Genomic DNA, 18,056 nt, shown 5'->3' on the forward strand with positions numbered 1-18,056 from the left:
TAAGCACAGCCAAGAGAAGCGCCGGCGGAGGTAAGACCAATCCAGACGCATGATGTGCTCCTGCTGAATTCGCTCTCCGTCTGCGGCGCAGATGCTTATTTATGTCAAGGATGAAGAAGGGCTCGTTACACATAAACACTTTTGAAGGTTATCTGCTTTTCCAAAACAAATGAAATGGATTTCTTCTGGAAAACCAAGGGGGGGAATACATATTTATTCTTACTCATTGACAAGGTCTTGACAAATGGCAGCATTGTGGCAAGGGTTTGAAACACATTCATTGATGTCTTCCTCACAGCGAAGGCCAGAAAATCCAGATTTACAATCACAGCTGCAACAGAAAAATCAGTAATATTGATGTTTTGTCTCACATGGAAACCGGAAGATCTGTTTCCCACTGGCACATACAAAAACATCACTAAGAATGCATTGATAATAACTATACAATCTGTTTTGTCTTGTCTTATTATACAAACCACAGGTCTAGACTTTGATCATTTAACAAAAATAATTCAGATACTGAAATTTTAATTCAACATTCTTTTGCCTGAAATGCTTTATTAAAAAGAAATCTGAAGAAAGGTTATAAGCACTGAACAAATCTATTAGCTATGGGCAATTTACTATTGAAATTAAAGTATAATGTCTAGAAGCAATTTAAAGAATTCATATGACTTGTACTGAACGTTTGGATTTACTAAAGCCTGTTATTTTCCTGCCACTGACAAAATGTAGTGAGTTATGGATAATACACTTTACCTGTAACTGTTGACCTGGTCTACACAGTCACCCAGATTTTGGCATGGACTTGAGCCACACTCATTGGTGTCAATTTCACACCAACTTCCTTCAAAGCCTGAAAAATAGATGAGATGGTCATGGATCAGCAAGCCCCACTACATCCTGAGAATGTTCAAACCAATGATAACAAAGGCCCCAGTGAATGCCATTTTAATAGGAGTAGTAGCCCCTGTAGCATATCTCATCTTCCAGCTCTCAGCTCTCACTGTTTCCCCTTTGAGAGTGTGTGGAAGTCTAATAATACTTTAGTGCCACAGACAGATTGGTCTGAGGGCTAGTGGTTTGGGGTTTGGGAGGCATGCGACTGTATGTGTGTATGTGAGAGGAAGTGAGCGAGTAGGGGGACTTCTTGTTAAGTTAGGGTAAAAGGGAGAGGCAAAGCCCAGGAGCTCTTTTGGCCTTGTTCATTAGGGGGTTGAGGGGCAGGATGGCTAAGCAGATCAGCGTGGATGTTATGTTGTACATCTGAGGATAGTCTGGGACTGTAAAACTCTGCCTGTCTGAGGTGTTCCTTTGGTATCTCACCTATTCTGAGAATGTTTGGTGTGGTAAATGAGACGTACAGTACAGTAGCTATCTCCTCTCGTGACTTAGTGAAGGGTGCCCTGTGTGCCTGCTTGTAACACATCATGGCCCCCAAAGGTGGTGCAAGGCTGCTGAAGATGGAGAGTGAGCTGGGATGGTAATACTCTGATTCTCATGATACTGTAAAGTGTATTTGAAGATACTATATATATTTTTTCAGGTTTTTCCCATTTGCCGTAGTTATTGTATTGATTTTCTTTGCTTATTGTGTGCCTGCCTTGTGGAATGATCTTCCTACAGAGATAAAACAGTCAGATTCTGTGGAGACATTCAAGTCCAGTCTAAAGACTCTATTCTCCCTCTCATATAGCTAACATTCTGGTGTAGTATGAAACTATGCTACCTCTCCTTTTAATTCATATCAGCAATGGAACAGGTCTCTGCCTCACTACATCTAAATTCTTGGTCTTTTAGTGAAGCACAGGGTTATCTGCTGACAACCACCTTAGCAATCTCTTTGCTTCCCTGTTGAGGTACTGCTGGTGATTTAATAATTCAGGTACAGTTATTTCCAGCCGACCCCAGGGCACCGGACTGACTTTGGGATGCCACGCTGCACCACAGACTGTAAGTCTTGCCCTGCAGCCGACCGGTGCTGGGCATGGACGCCTGTGTACTAGAGACATAGGATGGACTCTACTGTATTTTCAACTAAGAACTCTGCATTTGTTGCGCCACTGTTTCTTCTGATTGTAAAGAAACTCTTGTACAATCTGTAAAAACCTTGTACTGTTAGAATGGCCTAAGCAGTGGTTCACCCCTTTGGGTCTGGTCTGCTTGAGGTTTCTACCACATTATTGCCAGAGGGAGTTTTTCCTTACCACTGCAGCCTGTGTGCTTGCTCAGGGGGCTTAGTAAGGTTAGACCTTCCTCATGTGAAATGCCTTGAGGCAGCTTTGTTGTGATTTGGCGCTATACAAATAAAATAAATTGAACTGAATAAATTGAATTGAATATTTTATTGTATTTGTGTAAGCTATAGGAGTTCTTTACTACGTTATGATAATACTTTATACCTTATGTGTTCCTCAGTAATTATTTATGTTTTTTTTTACAAGTATGAATTTTACTTAATGAATCTGTACCATACCAATCATCCTCTGAGGTCAATGGCTTGAGTGTTATAAGCAGTAATCCAGGCATTGCTTTTACATACTGTAGCAATGAATGGTCTTAGATGGAAGGCAAAGTTCTTGATTTACCAGTGGATTTACTTTCCAATTTTCCACTGTGGTTATGATCTTTGAACACTGAGGCAAAGAATGTGATCATTGATACAGGTGAGCCTTATTCACAGGGTCGGTGAACTTACTCTTTGACAGAGGGTGACCTCCGACATCCAGAATATAACAGAGTAATACCCTCGTCACACATAGCTAGAATCATGCAGAATGGCCCCAGAATGACAAATTGGTGCACATCCGAAAAGTGTTCGGTTTCAGTTCCAAAATGTTCTGACAGCCATCTGCGAGAGTCTACACAGTTGGTCAAAATTGGCTGGCGGTCCTGAGTGTGATGCACATGTTCAAAACCCTCCGGGCGCTGTCGAGATGGGACACCTATCTGACAGCGGTCCATGTGCAACTTGAGGACCATCTGACCACAATTTCCATATTCTGATGGCAGCAAAACAGGATCTGAAATGATTTCAGCGCATACGAGGGAACCTCGAGATGGATCTGGCACAGCAAAGCCTGCCAGTATGACCTGCACATGCCACATATAATAATGCCCCCCGGAGCACAAAGGAACTGTTGAAATGTATGTGGCATGCTTCATCATTGATAATAATTATGAATTATTATCATGTACAGTGGATGTAAACAGCAGCTATCAAACCGAAAGCACTATGCGCACGCCGCCATAAATCTGAACAGGCTGTATAGACCTTACAGTACAGATATTTGTCCATTCCTTCCCATGGGCGATGTAAATAATGTGAACTATTGTCTCCATCATATCTGTATCTAACACGGGCAGATCTCCGTGGTACGCAGTGACACGTCATTGCAAGTGTCAGGCTCGGAGCTGAATGGATCTGACCGCTGTAATATATGATCACCTTTTAACTCTGTAGGAGTATGGAACTGTTGTGCCAGGCTGTGACAACATTAACAAACATGAATCTCACCTCCAACAGCGGTCCAGGAGGCTGTGTGGACATGGAGCTGGGACCGCAGCCTGTGGTTAATATCCTCTCACCCTGCTGCTGTGTGCTGGAATCAACCACGCAAAAATAAATCCCATGTGATAATCCAACCATCGCAGTGTCCAGAGTTGTGTTGTGCTGCTGAAGTGAGCCAAAAACGAAACTGAAGTTCCCTGGAAAGGCTGCATCTGATGCATGGGATAGCATTGCTCACTGCCAGCAAACTTTCAGCAAAGCTGTCCAGTGGCACGTGTGCTTAGTGGCTCATACAGCATTATGCATGCGCGCACGCACGCACGCATGCACACACGCACGCACGCACACACACACACACACCACACACCACACACAACACACACAACACACACACCACAGCTGAGCATGCTGGTTGCCTTACTTGAAAGATTTTTGGGGGGGACATATCCAAAAAGACAGAGAAGCCAGGTTAGAAATTCAACCTTCTGAAGGGGCTATAGCAGGTGAACTAAGTCTACCTACACCTGGCTGAAAATGTTCTAACTCCATTATTCCCATCTGCAAAAATTCCATTTTATCAAAAAATCATTGTCTTAAGTCAGAAAGAATGCCTACTTGCCTTACATCAGAATCAGAATTGAATTTATTGCGAAGAAAGTTTGCACATACAAGGAATTTGAACTGGTGTTACTCATGCATAAACAATAGGAAAAGAAAAGAAAAAAAAACACTTCTGTAAGAAGTAAAAGAGTCAAATAGGCAAAACTATATTCACTGTTAAATAAATATAACATTATTGGAATTGGACTGTGCAAAAACAGGTGACTGGAGTACAGCTGTATAGTACCTTAATGCAAAGTTATATTAAGATTTTTTCCTGCTGTGAAACACAAAACTCTGGTTCTTCAGTTAGGCTCATAAATATAGTTAAAGGTTTCCTATTTCTAATCCAGAAATCACACAAAATACCAGAAATACAGTACCTGTTGGTTAGAAGGCAAAATGAAATAAATACTTTAAACATAAATAAATAAATGCAGTGACCCTATTATATTTTTCAGAGAATGAACTGATTTAAAAGATTGTCAATTCTGGAGGTAGATGTCATTTATTGTGGTAAAACAGAAGCAAGTTGAAGAAATGAAAACACCTTGGTCAAAATACATGTACCATTATAGTCACTGGGTAACTATAGTGCATCTGGAAAGTATTCAGAGATTCACTTTTTCCACATTTTGTTGTGTTACAGCCTTATTCCAAAATGGATGACATCCATTTTTTCCCTCAAAATTCTATACACAATACCCCATAATGACAAAGTGAACAAAGGTTTGTTGTGTTTTGTTTTAGATTTTTGCAAATGTATTAAAAACAAAAAAATAAGAAATCACATGTACACAAATATTCACAGTTTTTGCTGTGAGCTCAGGTGCATCCTGTTTCCACTGATCATCCCTGAGATGTTTCTACAGCTTAGTTGGAGTCCACCTGGGGTAGATTCAACTGATTGGACATGATTTGGAAAGGCGCACACCTGTCTACATATACGGTCCCACAATTGACAGTGTATGCCAGAGCACAAACCAAGCCTGAAGTCAAAGGAATTGTCTGTAGACCTCTAAGACAGGACTGTCTCAAGGTACAAATGTGGGTAAAGGTACAGAGACATTACATTACATTGAAAGTTCAAATGAGCACAGTGGCCTCCATCATCTGAAATTGAAGAAGTTTAGATTCACTAGGACTCTTCCTAGAGCTGGCTGCCCATCTAAACTGAGCAATCGGGGGAGAAGGGCCTTAGTCAGGGAGGTGACTCAGAGCTCCAGCAATCTTCTGTGGAGAGAGGAGAAGCTTTGAGAAGGACAACCACTGCTGCAGCAATCCCCATTCAGGCCTATATGGTAGAGTGGCCAGACAGAAGCCACTCCTTGTGCCACTTCTTGCATCATATTCAAGAAGACTCGAGGCTCTAATTGCTGCCAAAGGTACGTCAACAAAGTATCGAGCATAGGGTGTGAATACCCATGTACATGTGATTTCTTGTTTTTATTTTTTATTTTTAGTAAATTAGCAAAAAAATTCAAAAAGATTTTTTCATGTTGTCATTATGGGGTGTTGTGAGTGCAATTTTGAAGGACAAAATGAATTTACTGCATTTTGGAATAAAGCTGTAACATAAAATGTGGAAAAAGTGACGCTCTGTGAATACTTTCTGGATGCACTGTATACATTCATTGTCTTTCACACATCATCATTATCATGCTTATTATCACTTTTACAAAAGCCCACCTTTTCTAACACGTTAGTGGCGTGATGCTACAGTTAGTCAGAGGCACTCAGGCTGTTGGCTACAGCTATGTACTGGAAGGCCTGTGGTTGTTTGTACATTTTATTACAAATGTCTGTAATAATATGGCTTGTTGTGTGCTTAACTATCTGAACAGATCAACTGTGATGTGTGTGTGCTGGTATCTGCATCGAATGAAATTCTTGTGTGATGAGATATTGGACGCAACAGTATTCGCATTTGTAGCACATATTGGGTTGAATTCATCCCCTCCAGGTCACAAATGGTCTCACTCACTCAACGTCTTCACTCATGTAAGGGCTGCAGACCCCTCTCCCACCCTCCCACCTAATTAATCACTCACACACAAAGTGCTTTACATGGAGGATTCATCATTCAAAAGCTTTTGCAAAAAATCTTCCATAATCTTCCATAAAGATGCAGTCTCCTTGATAATACGTAAAATGTTCTCCATGAAAATCTAACAGTAAGCAAAAACTACAAAAAAAAACAAAAAACTATCTTGATCTTGTAACTATATGTTACGATTAATGCTACAATTGAGTCAAATAGATTCCCACTTGCAGAAACCCACGCCACACAGGGATGAGTTTCCAAAAACACACACAAGACTGGGCACCACACAGGATACAGGAGGCAGACCCACGTTGGAGAGACGTGACACAAACACAATAAAACACTATGAAAAAATGACCTCATAACACTATAATAAAAAGAAATATATGGAAAAAAATTTTGACATTCTCACTGATGTACCACACATATTGTTTGTTAAAATAGAATATGGGTAGCAGAGGAAAATTCAGTTTTGAGCCAATTTTGAGCCAAGGTACGAGGTCTGTCAGAAAAGTATCCGACCTTATTATTTTTTTCAAAAACCATATGGATTTGAATCACGTGTGATTGCGTCAGACAAGCTTGAACCCTCGTGCACATGCATGAGTTTTTCCACGCCTGTCGGTTGCGTCATTCGCCTGTGAGCAGGCTTTGAGTTAGGAGTGGTCCACCCCCTCATCGGATTTTCATTGCCAGGAAATGACGGAATGATTTGGGCTTTTTTTCCATCAGAATCTTTTCAGAAACTGTTAGAGACTGGCAGCTGGAAACCATTAGAAAAATTTATCTGGCTTTCGGTGAAAATGTTACGGGCTTGGTAGAGAATAAGGAGTGTTACTGTTGCTTTAAGGACGGCCCCCAGTGGCTGTGGGGCGCACCGCACTCCGAAACCGCCATCGATAGGCTGAACGACCATTTCATTTCTAAACGGATGGCTGTCTGGATCCGTGACCATCGTGTGCCATTTCTCTGGTAATCACAAGAGCTGGACATGAACCATTTTCCGGCAGATTTCACTTTTAACAAGAGATTTTGTCATGGAAAGCAGACCGGAGGCTTCGCGCGGCACGATGGATTCGCTACTGGAGCGAGACAAAACCACCTCCGTTTTGGTTTCACAAGACGGCTTTGAGATGGCGTTCAGACAGCTGTCGGTGGTTTTTCCAGCGAGTGATTATCCGAGAAATTGTGGATGTGCCTGGACATGCCAGAACATGTCCCGTGAGGCTTCATCATGGCGTTGCTTTGCGCCATGCGGCACTGCCGCTCCTCTTTCCATGACAAAAACTCCTGTAACAGTGGAATGTGCCGTTCATTTCCAAACTGAACGCTGTGTTTTATCCGGGACGTCGTATGACTAGCACAGGAATTGTGAAAAGATGTGGACATCAGCACTTTTTCGGCACATTGAGACAGACGTGCGGAGGAATTCTTCACCCCTGTGAAGTAACTAACGGATGTGATGAGGAGCATCTGAGTTGAAACAAGACCTGACTACACATAAGTAATGAAAAATGGATGGATTCATAGGTTGTTTATGTGCATACCATTTAATTTATGTCATAGTAGAGACAATAGCAGTTAAAATTACTTCAAAAGAGCGCTCCTCTGATGTACTTGCAAAGCACCATCTGCCATGCATATGTTACGCTTACAAACACATTACAAAGGGTTAATGAGACAAACATAATGCGGAATTATACGTGTTACCGCGGTTCTTCTTTTACTACTCTCTTTATGTTACTCCTGCTGCTTCAAAGTGAAACTTACACTCAAACAAAATTTAATTTTGAGACATACTCCTCTTAGCAATAGCAGAGATGTTTTAAATGTTTTGGGGGAAATTATTTGTCAGATTTATTTGTCACATAATAGGTGTAAAATCAGTTGACAGCATTTAAAGTTTTAATTTTACAACCATAAGTTTACACAGATTTTTTAAAAAAGGAGACATACTTTTTGCTTTTGGCTGACCCAAATTGCTTCAGCTCAGGATCTGCATTGTGAATTGCCTGAAGGTTATCTGGGAGCATGAGCTGATGATGCGCTTTGCTGCATCCACAACACCACAGAACCAGTTTGGGTCCTGGATGGCAACCACCCAGGTTGACAACCAGTCCATTCCATTTGTCATAGAAAACAGTTGCGTGTGTATATATATGTATACTCAACAAAATATAAACGCAACACTTTTGGTTTGCTCCCATTTTGTATGAGATGAACTCAAAGATCTAAAACTTTTTCCACATACATAATATCACCATTTCCCTCAAATATTGTTTGCAAACCAGTCGAAATCTGTGATAGTGAGTACTTCTCCTTTGCTGAGATAATCCATCCCACCTCACAGGTGTGCCATACCAAGATGCTGATTAGACACCATGATTAGTGCACAGGTGTGCCTTAGACTGCCCACAATAAAAGGCCACTCTGAAAGGTGCAGTTTTGTTTTATTGGGGGGGGATACCAGTCAGTATCTGGTGTCACCACCATTTGCCTCATGCAGTGCAACACATCTCCTTCGCATCATCCGTGAAGAGAACACCTCTCCAACGTGCCAAATGCCAGCGAATGTGAGCATTTGCCCACTCAGGTCGGTTACGACGACGAACTGGAGTCAGGTCGAGACCCCAATGAGGACGACGAGCATGCAGATGAGCTTCCCTGAGACGGTTTCGGACAGTTTGTGCAGAAATTCTTTGGTTATGCAAACCGATTGTTTCAGCAGCTGTCCGAGTGGCTGGTCTCAGACGATCTTGGAGGTGAACATGCTGGATGTGGAGGTCCTGGGCTGGTGTGGTTACACGTGGTCTGCGGTTGTGAGGCTGGTTGGATGTACTGCCAAATTCTCTGAAACGCCTTTCGAGACGGCTTATGGTTGAGACATGAACATTCAATACACGAGCAACAGCTCTGGTTGACATTCTTGCTGTCAGCATGCCAATTGCACGCTCCTTCAAATCTTGCGACATCTGTGGCATTGTGCTGTGTGATAAAACTGCACCTTTCAGAGTGGCCTTTTATTGTGGGCAGTCTAAGGCACACCTGTGCACTAATCATGGTGTCTAATCAGCATCTTGGTATGGCACACCTGTGAGGTGGGATGGATTATCTCAGCAAAGGAGAAGTGCTCACTATCACAGATTTAGACTGGTTTGTGAACAATATTTTAGAGAAATGGTGATATTGTGTATGTGGAAAAAGTTTTAGATCTTTGAGTTCATCTCATACAAATGGGAGCAAAACCAAAAGTGTTGCATTTATATTTTTGTTGAGTGTATATATATTATATATATATATATATATATATATATATATATATATATATATATATATATATATTATATTATATATATATATTATGTACTGTGTGCTTCTAAAACTAAAATATTAAAATATTTAAATACTGTCATCAAACTTAAAGTGCAGGTAAAACTATATGTATGTTTTTTTTTTTGAGTATTAAGACTAAAATTAAACAACAGTTTGAAATTTATCCTTCCTGGTGCGCAGTTACTATAGAGATAAATATTTGGATTTGAACTGCGCACCACTAAAAAACAAGGAATGTCTGGGCGAGTCCCGACATTGGAGAAGAAGGAGGAAGTGTCATTGTGTACGTGTCAGCGTAAGAATCATTATCTTAATAGTCCTATTAATTTATGGATTAATTCAGATTTTACAGGCTACTGGACAGACACATTCCACAGAGTGGTTCGGGGTCGGTGCAGCCGGTGTTTTCCATGTCACAATGGTTAATTCTTGCACCAGAATCCTTTTTATTGGCAGGTGGAACACTATATTGACGAGTGCGCACACACGGTGTCTGCGGCTTCTCCACTTGACACGGAGGCAAAACTGAGTATTTTCACATTATTTTATTTTATTGTTTGTGGATCATGGGATAATTGCATTGCATGCACACTGAGACGTTATGAGCACATGAGGGACTGCAGTGCAAAGTGGCCTGCAGTGGAAGAAGAAGAAGCTCCGTTAACAGCAGAGGCTTGATCCATCAGCCGCAATTAATAGATATTATATAACGGCTGAGTGGAACCTTGTCATTTGATTGATGCTTTGTATGTCACATGACATGGATTAATTCATCCCATTTGTGTTGCCTTGCATTTAGAGTGCAGCTTGGTTCCATTTAGAGTGCAAATTTGGTTCCATACATTTGGTACCATTGCACTCTGCACGCACACACAACATGCGTGCACACACACAAAAACAAATCCCTGTGCTGTCTGGAGACTGTTAGCAGGAAGAAAGAAAGAAAAGCTGGACTCATTTCTGACATGATTTTTTTTTTCGCTGCACTGAGTCTGCACACAGTCTTTTTTTTTTGGTAGTACACACGCTCACAAGTGCCGACCAGGTTGCGTGACTTTTGGCTGGACTGAGGAACTACACAGTCTTTTTTTTTAATGGAAGTCCGAAGTCAGTGCACCTCACTGGACTACACATTACAGTGGGAACACCAAAATGTAAGTCCCTTTTCTGTTGTTTATAAATTTAATAAAATATCAATGACAAGAATCTATTTGAGCCATTATATAAAACAAATAATGAATGTGTTTACATTCTTTCAATGGAACAAATATTTAATTTGGTGAAAGCTGGGACAAACCATTCAACTCAGCTTTCTTCGTTGAATTTTACATCCCAGCTTTCACCTCATGAAATATTCGTACCATTGAACTCATACACATTCATTATTGTACAACAGCCGGCACTGTAAAATGGCACCAAACTGCCGTGTGACAAATGAACTTTTCTTTAGGCAGTACAATTAATTATTTTCAGATGTTGTTTTGTTAACATCAATAAGTTTTCATCAGACTGAAAATGATCTCACTGAAACGGACAGGTAGACTATATTATTTATTCCTTGTATGAATGGTTTTAATATTTAAAAATAATGTGTTACACTACTAATGCACAGTACACTAACTGTAGTCAAGAAGGAAACAATAGTTATTTTAAAAATAGCTGATATTTTCAGTATCTCGTGTCATTTTTCAAATTTGAAATGTGTGTATCTGTTTCTAAGAAAACAAAAACATAAATAATAAAAAAAAATCCACACTTGCTCATCACTTTTTCTAATGTCACAGATAATAAAACAAGCTATTTTTTTTTTTTAAAATCAGTTATGACCGAAGAGCGGGAAAAAAACAAAACAAAACAGTTTATCATCTCCACCCACATGCCAAAACCACCTGCCTTATTTATTATTATTTTTTTATAATCACCATTCTGTGTTCTGAATTTTGCCAATATCGTCAATGTTGTCAGACTGAAGGTCTTACTCCAAGGTTTAGTCTCCCTCACTGTCATCTAAATAAGGCTCAAAACCATAAGGCTGTGTCCTCCAAAGCTTCTTCAAAATCATCTTCAGAGTCGACTTACAAAAAAGTCTGAAAACAGCTCGATCTCCACTGTGTTTACAGTTGATTTGGGCTTGAATCAGCAGGTCCTATTATCCCGATGACGTAGCAACAATATTGCCGCGGCTGAGCGCTGAAAAAGAGCGCAGGCTTCAGAAAGCTGTTGTTTATCCTTCACTTGCACACTTATCAACTTTTATTGTTAAGGATTTCTTAAAATATCAACATTATCATTTTTTGTGATTATTTGTGCACATTTTTTGCTGTCCCCTACACTTTAATGCTATTTATGCTTCATATGGCTATTATGGTAATTTCCTATTATAGCAAAATGCAAAACATTTCAAAATGCAGAATAAACTGCAAAAAAAAAAAAAAAAAAAAAAAGCAGAAAGAATTTCTGCTGCTATTGCATTCAGTGTTTGCTGTTCAGCCAAATGAACATCAGTGATATTGTTTGTTAAACATCTGAACAACTGTGCAGAGCTCCAAGAATCTTTTACAGCACTATTTTAATCAAGTGAATAAAGACAAATGATGGGATGGCAAAAAAAGAAGACTGTAGCACTGACACACTCTTGCATCTTGGAATGTAAGAATGAGAGAGAATCCATAAGACCACCGAGAACATGGAGAAAGTGGTGAATTATGGGACAGCGCACATTTTCCAAACTGAGCTGTCAGTCAAAGCGATGGCAGAGCACCTCTGGGACTATTTCGAATGTTACTGCTATGTAATGAATCTTCTGCCACTAAGCAGCGACTGGAAGCTTCTCTTTAACAGAGTACAGACAAAGAGATACCCAAGGTAGCTGCTCCATCATCTTGCCGGAGCTACAGTACGTGATCACTGCCACTGCCAGCGAACGTCTCAAAGGAGAATAACTTGTGAGTAATCCTCAGTGTAAAGTCAACTAACTCTGATGGACATTTCAATTGAAGGATGAGTAATATCCTTATTTAAGAGTGTATATTTGGCTCGGGCTGGTACATATCCGATGTTAGTCACATATCAAAAGTGCTCCCTCATAGAGGAGGCTCAACAAATAGAATATCATCAACATTTTGCAGGGTTTCATCCATGTACTGTCACACATTCCTGCTTTCATTCGCCCTATTGACGTTTCAAATCCCGCAAAACTTCGGAGAGTTCGCCGCACTGTGAGATCTCAGTAATATTGAAAACTGCATTGAGACACTCTGATCGGGCTGCACACGGACAACACCATTAACATCGCAACACAAAACAATTTTTATATTGTGCCTAAAACTCTCATGAATATATTCTCTGGGTTTATAGACGTTGTTATTGCATTTGTTTTATGTAAACATGCGAGAATCACAGGCTGTCTCTCCGTTATTTTCAGTGGGAGCTGCTGTGAGCTACGCTCGCTTCCTGATCATGTCATTCTGGGGGAAAGTGAAGTTTGTTCTTTAACATCTTGATTATTGTTCTTTACAACACTGTTTGTCGTCTTTGTTCCAGACTAATATATATAATATGTCTGAAATTCAGTTTGTGTTTATTAAATTCCACACAGATTAAACATAGCAGACATGGATTATTTGTTATAATTGTTTTAGCAAGTTTTCAGGGTATCATGCAGCAGTCTCTTATTAATGTGATTAAAAAGCAGAAAAAATACATTTTTGTAGTATAATATTCATTTTAAATTGTCATCATGTGGATTCTCTATGTTGTTTGACTGCAGCGACTGTCTGGCACGCAATGGAATATGGAATACGTCAATAGGGCGAATGGAGCCATGACAACTAGCAAAAACAGCACAACAAGAAGTTACGCTGAAGTCGTTGTTGCAGCTTTGTTTTGTAGTTCTGTGCCACGAAGGACAGTATTTCAGTGGAGCTTTCACTTCCATTCTTCAGAAAACACATCTGTTGTTCACATCAAGTAATTTACTTAAATCTGTGTGTAAAGTGTAAATTAGTGATTGCTGGAAAATACACAAAATAAAAAAGTATTTGCAAAACATATTGAATAAAAATACAATAAACACATTTAGATGCACATTTAAACAGACATCAAAAATAAGGTTTAATGCAATTTTGTTTGCAAATTCAGTAAAGCAGCATGTAGTGATTTGTAAATTAACCAATGGGTCTTACCATAAATAACACCCCAAAATATCAAATAAGGCTATACACTGGAGTCTGACTTCCCCTTTGCACATTTCCCTGTTGTGAGACCAAAAAGAGAATATCTTATCATAGCTTGTCTTCTCATTAGGCTTCATAAATACATTTTGAATTATACTACATTTCAAACTGTACAGTCAAACAATAATGTCAGTGTAATTATGACGTGTAATTTATGTCAGATTTTCAAATTAAAGCTGCCTTAAAGTAATGAAATATTCACTTAGTTAATGAAAATGTAATTTGGACTAAAACAGATTGCACAACTGCAACTACAGGGGTGGGCAACTCAAATTTTGTTCACAAATATGAGAAAAATATCAAGAAAATTGTTGAATGCAGGAAGTTCTCTTATTGTCATGAACTGAGGAGGTGTGGCACAGAAGGCAGTCGGACACATATGCAGACTGAGAAGTAGGAATAATCAGAAAGAATTTTATCTTAAAACCAGGCAGGGGTTCAGTACACAGTTTGGCAGTTAGTGATGTGGAAGTGGCAGACAAGTGTGAGGCAGAGGTGAAGTCCAAAAAATGAGCAAAGTTCAATAAAACTGAGAGACAAAGTACAAGGGGCTGAGACAAAATCGAGGTCCAAAAAAAACGTACTGAGGTCATACACGGCTGAATACAGGAACAAGGACTAAACAAAGACTAAGGAACAAGGCTGGAATGAGGGCTGTAGTACAAATCAATAGCTATAATGAACTGGCAAAAAAAACATGAGAAACACAAAGGGCTTAAATAACACATGTGATGATTAGGGAAATGAGACACAGATGTATGAGAACAATCAGGAAGGAGGCGTGGCAAACAGAAGGGACCCAGCTCAAACACCAAACATCAGACAAGAGCGTGCAGTCAGACAAACACAAAGCAGAACCTAAATAACAACTAAACCCAAACACAATACAAAGAAAATGCAAAAATCCACGCATCCACTCCCCCCGTGAAAATAACAAAGATAGAAATCAAGAAAACAAGGTAAGAACTGAAAGGAGATCATCGAGAAAATTAAAGCTGGACCAGAAACTATAAAGAAACGCAACACGTGGCTACAGCATAACAGATAATACAACCAGTAACTAAAGTATAATAAACAGAAAATCAAAGACCACATTTTGCATCTCCGCATGCGTCATTTCGGACCACAGCAGCACGTCTGAGTCTCACGGAGTCTCTTCACCCAAAGCAATCAAATGGTTTAATCATCTTAAATCATTAACGTGTTTTATGTTGTGTGGGCCGCTGAAGAGGAGGTACTGCTGGCCCACCACCACCAGTCGGCGCCCTGCTTGGAGTGCGGGCTTCAAGCATGAGAGGGCGCCGAGACAGAGAGTGACAGCTGTCACTCGTTTACACCAGCTGTCACCAATCACCACCACCTCTACAAAAGCCGGATCATTACTCCACCTCCTCGCCGAGAAATCAACTACCGTCGAAGGTAATTCTTCTCTGCTGTTGTTATTCAGTGTATCTAAACTGTGATCTGTGTGCAGCCGCGTACCTGTGAAGTCTGTGGAAGACTGGATTAGCAGATAGTGAGAGGACGACGGTCTTCGTCTCTCACTCCATCCAGAAGGAAGACAAACAGGAGCTGCACGAGTGATAACGTATCTGGAGGTGGAGGTTCTCCCTCCCGAAGGAACTAGTTCCAAGGATTACTGGGTGTGTGGATACACACTCACCATAACTGTTTTGTCATCTTCTGCCAGCAGTACCAGGGTCTGCAACCGAAGACGGTGACCACCTGGGGACTCAGGACTTGGCGGCTCCGGTGTTCTTCAGGCCGTTGGTAGTGGAAGCTGTGTGGGTCCCGGCTCTCCAATCGCCAGAGGTCTCCTATCTTCGAGCCTGCCCGCACGTCACCTTGTGTACAATTGCCATTATCTGTATCTGTATTTAGTTGTGCGATTCACAACATTAAATTGTTACTCTTTGTCTTATCCATTGTCCGTTCATTTGCGCCCCCTGTTGCGGGTCCGTGTTACGACCCTTTCCCAACAGGATTTCTCGGCCATTCATCATGGATCCCGAGGGGCGTCAACCACAGCTTGAACAGCCAATGGGAGAACAAGGAGCGCAGGCATCAGCAGGAGGCGTGGTAAGTGATCTGCAGCAAATCCTTACCGCTTTCACCGCTCAGTTAAATCTGGTAACCGAGCAGAATGCAGTCCTCAATCGGAGGGTGGAGGCTCTCACCGCCAGAGTGGAAGCGCGCGACTCGAGCGCTGCTGCAGTGACTCCTCCTGCTGGCTCTGGGCCACAGACAGACGTTCCACTGGCCGTTCAACAAACCCCCCCACCGTCCCCTGAAGCTTACATAAGCCCTCCAGAACCGTACAGAGGTTGTGTCGAAACGTGCGCAGACTTCTTAATGCAGTGTTCGCTTGTTTTTGCACAGCGTCCAGTTATGTACGCATCAGATGCCAGCCGGGTGGCTTATGTGATTAATTTGCTTCGAGGTGAGGCACGCGCTTGGGCTACGGCGCTTTGGGAACAGAATTCGTGGCTCCTGACGTCATACGCTGGGTTTGTACGGGAATTCAAACAGGTGTTTGATCATCCCAACAGAGGCGAGACCGCCTCGAGCATGCTGCTGTCAATGAGACAGGGGCGCCGAAGCGCAGCTGATTATGCAGTCGACTTCCGCATCACGGCTGCGAGGTCCGGCTGGAATAATGTTGCGCTCCACGCCGCCTTCATAAGCGGACTGTCTCCAGTACTGAAGGAGCATTTACTGGCTAAGGACGAACCGCAAGACTTCGATGGGCTTGTCAGTTTGGTTATACGTTTAGACAACCGGTTGAATGAACACCGACAGGGGCAGGCTGGGGGGCGTGGTCGGGCACAAGCCGTCCCTCTCTCCTCTGGGTCCGAAAGGGTGTCGTCTTCCCTACGTTACACTGCCAGAGGGCTCCGTGTGGCAACAGCTCCCCCTGCTGACGAAGCTATGGACACGAGCAGGGCCAAATTAAAATCAAATATCAGACAAAGGAGGCTGGCCCGCGGGGAGTGTTTTTTCTGTGGCTCTTGTGAGCACATGTTAAAAGACTGCCCCAAACGATCAAACTCCAACGCCCATCCTTAAGAACTGGGTTAAGGGTGGGCCATAATATTTACACAGGGAAAACCCATAAATCAGCACGAATCCCAGTAACAATCCTGAGTGGGGATTTAACCCTTCACACCCCAGCACTGGTAGACACGGGGTCAGAGGGGAATCTGCTGGACAGCAGATGGGCCAGGGCAGTAGGGCTTCCTCTGGTGGCCCTGCCTTCACCATTGAAGGTACGAGCACTAGATGGCACTCTACTCCCGTTAATTACACCTCAGACACAGCCAGTAACCTTGGTTGTGTCTGGGAATCACAGGGAGGAGATTGTGTTTTATGTAACACCTTCTACCTCCCGAGTGATTCTGGGATTTCCATGGATGGCGAAGCACAATCCCCGGATTGATTGGCCGTCTGGGGTGGTGATGCAGTGGAGCGAAACCTGCCACCGGGAGTGTCTTGGATCCTCGGTTCCACCCGGAATTACAGCTAAAGAGGAGGTCAAAGTCCCCCCCAATCTGATGGCGGTGCCTGAGGTGTACCACGATCTTGCTGACGTCTTCAGCAAAGATCTGGCACTCAGTCTTCCCCCGCACCGACCGTACGATTGTGCCATCGATTTGATTCCGGGCGCTGAGTACCCATCCAGTAGATTGTACAACCTCTCACGTCCGGAACGCGAATCGATGGAGACCTACATCCGGGACTCCTTAGCTGCCAGGTTGATTCGGAACTCCACCTCCCCGATGGGTGCGGGTTTCTTTTTTGTGGGTAAAAAAGACGGCGGACTCCATCCATGCATTGACTACAGAGGGCTGAACGAGATTACGGTTCGCAATCGATACTCGTTGCCCCTGTTGGATTCGGTGTTCACGCCCCTGCATGGAGCCAAAATGTTCACCAAACTTGATCTTAGGAATGCGTACCACCTGGTTCGGATCCGGAAGGGAGACGAATGGAAGACGGCATTTAACACCCCGTTAGGTCATTTTGAGTACCTGGTCATGCCGTTCGGCCTCACTAATGCCCCCGCGACGTTCCAAGCATTGGTTAATGACGTCTTGCGGGACTTCCTGCACCGGTTTGTCTTCGTATATCTGGATGACATACTCATCTTTTCTCCGGACCCTGAGTCTCATGTCCAGCATGTACGTCAGGTCCTGCAGCGGTTACTAGAAAACCGGTTGTTTGTGAAGGGCGAGAAGTGTGAGTTCCACCGCACTTCTTTGTCCTTCCTGGGGTTCATCATCTCCTCCAACTCCGTCGCCCCGGATCCGGCCAAGGTTGCCGCGGTGAGAGATTG

At 42.2% G+C, this 18,056-nt stretch overlaps 1 protein-coding gene across 1 annotated transcript in view; it reads right to left on the minus strand.

Annotated features, from left to right (window-relative positions):
- Window positions 1-219: 219 nt before the first annotated feature.
- The window catches only part of LOC117522958 (protein eyes shut homolog), a 159,987-nt gene continuing 142,150 nt past the window's right edge, over window positions 220-18,056 (minus strand). Inside the window, exons 8-9 of the mRNA XM_034184378.1 lie at window positions 760-856; window positions 220-331 (exon numbers count right to left, since the gene is read on the minus strand). Of these exons, the coding sequence (XP_034040269.1) occupies window positions 220-331; window positions 760-856 (209 nt within the window). The remainder of the gene's footprint in view (window positions 332-759; window positions 857-18,056) is intronic.

Source organism: Thalassophryne amazonica, chromosome 13 (assembly GCF_902500255.1).
Source record: "Thalassophryne amazonica chromosome 13, fThaAma1.1, whole genome shotgun sequence".
NCBI classification, from domain to species: Eukaryota; Metazoa; Chordata; class Actinopteri; order Batrachoidiformes; family Batrachoididae; genus Thalassophryne; species Thalassophryne amazonica.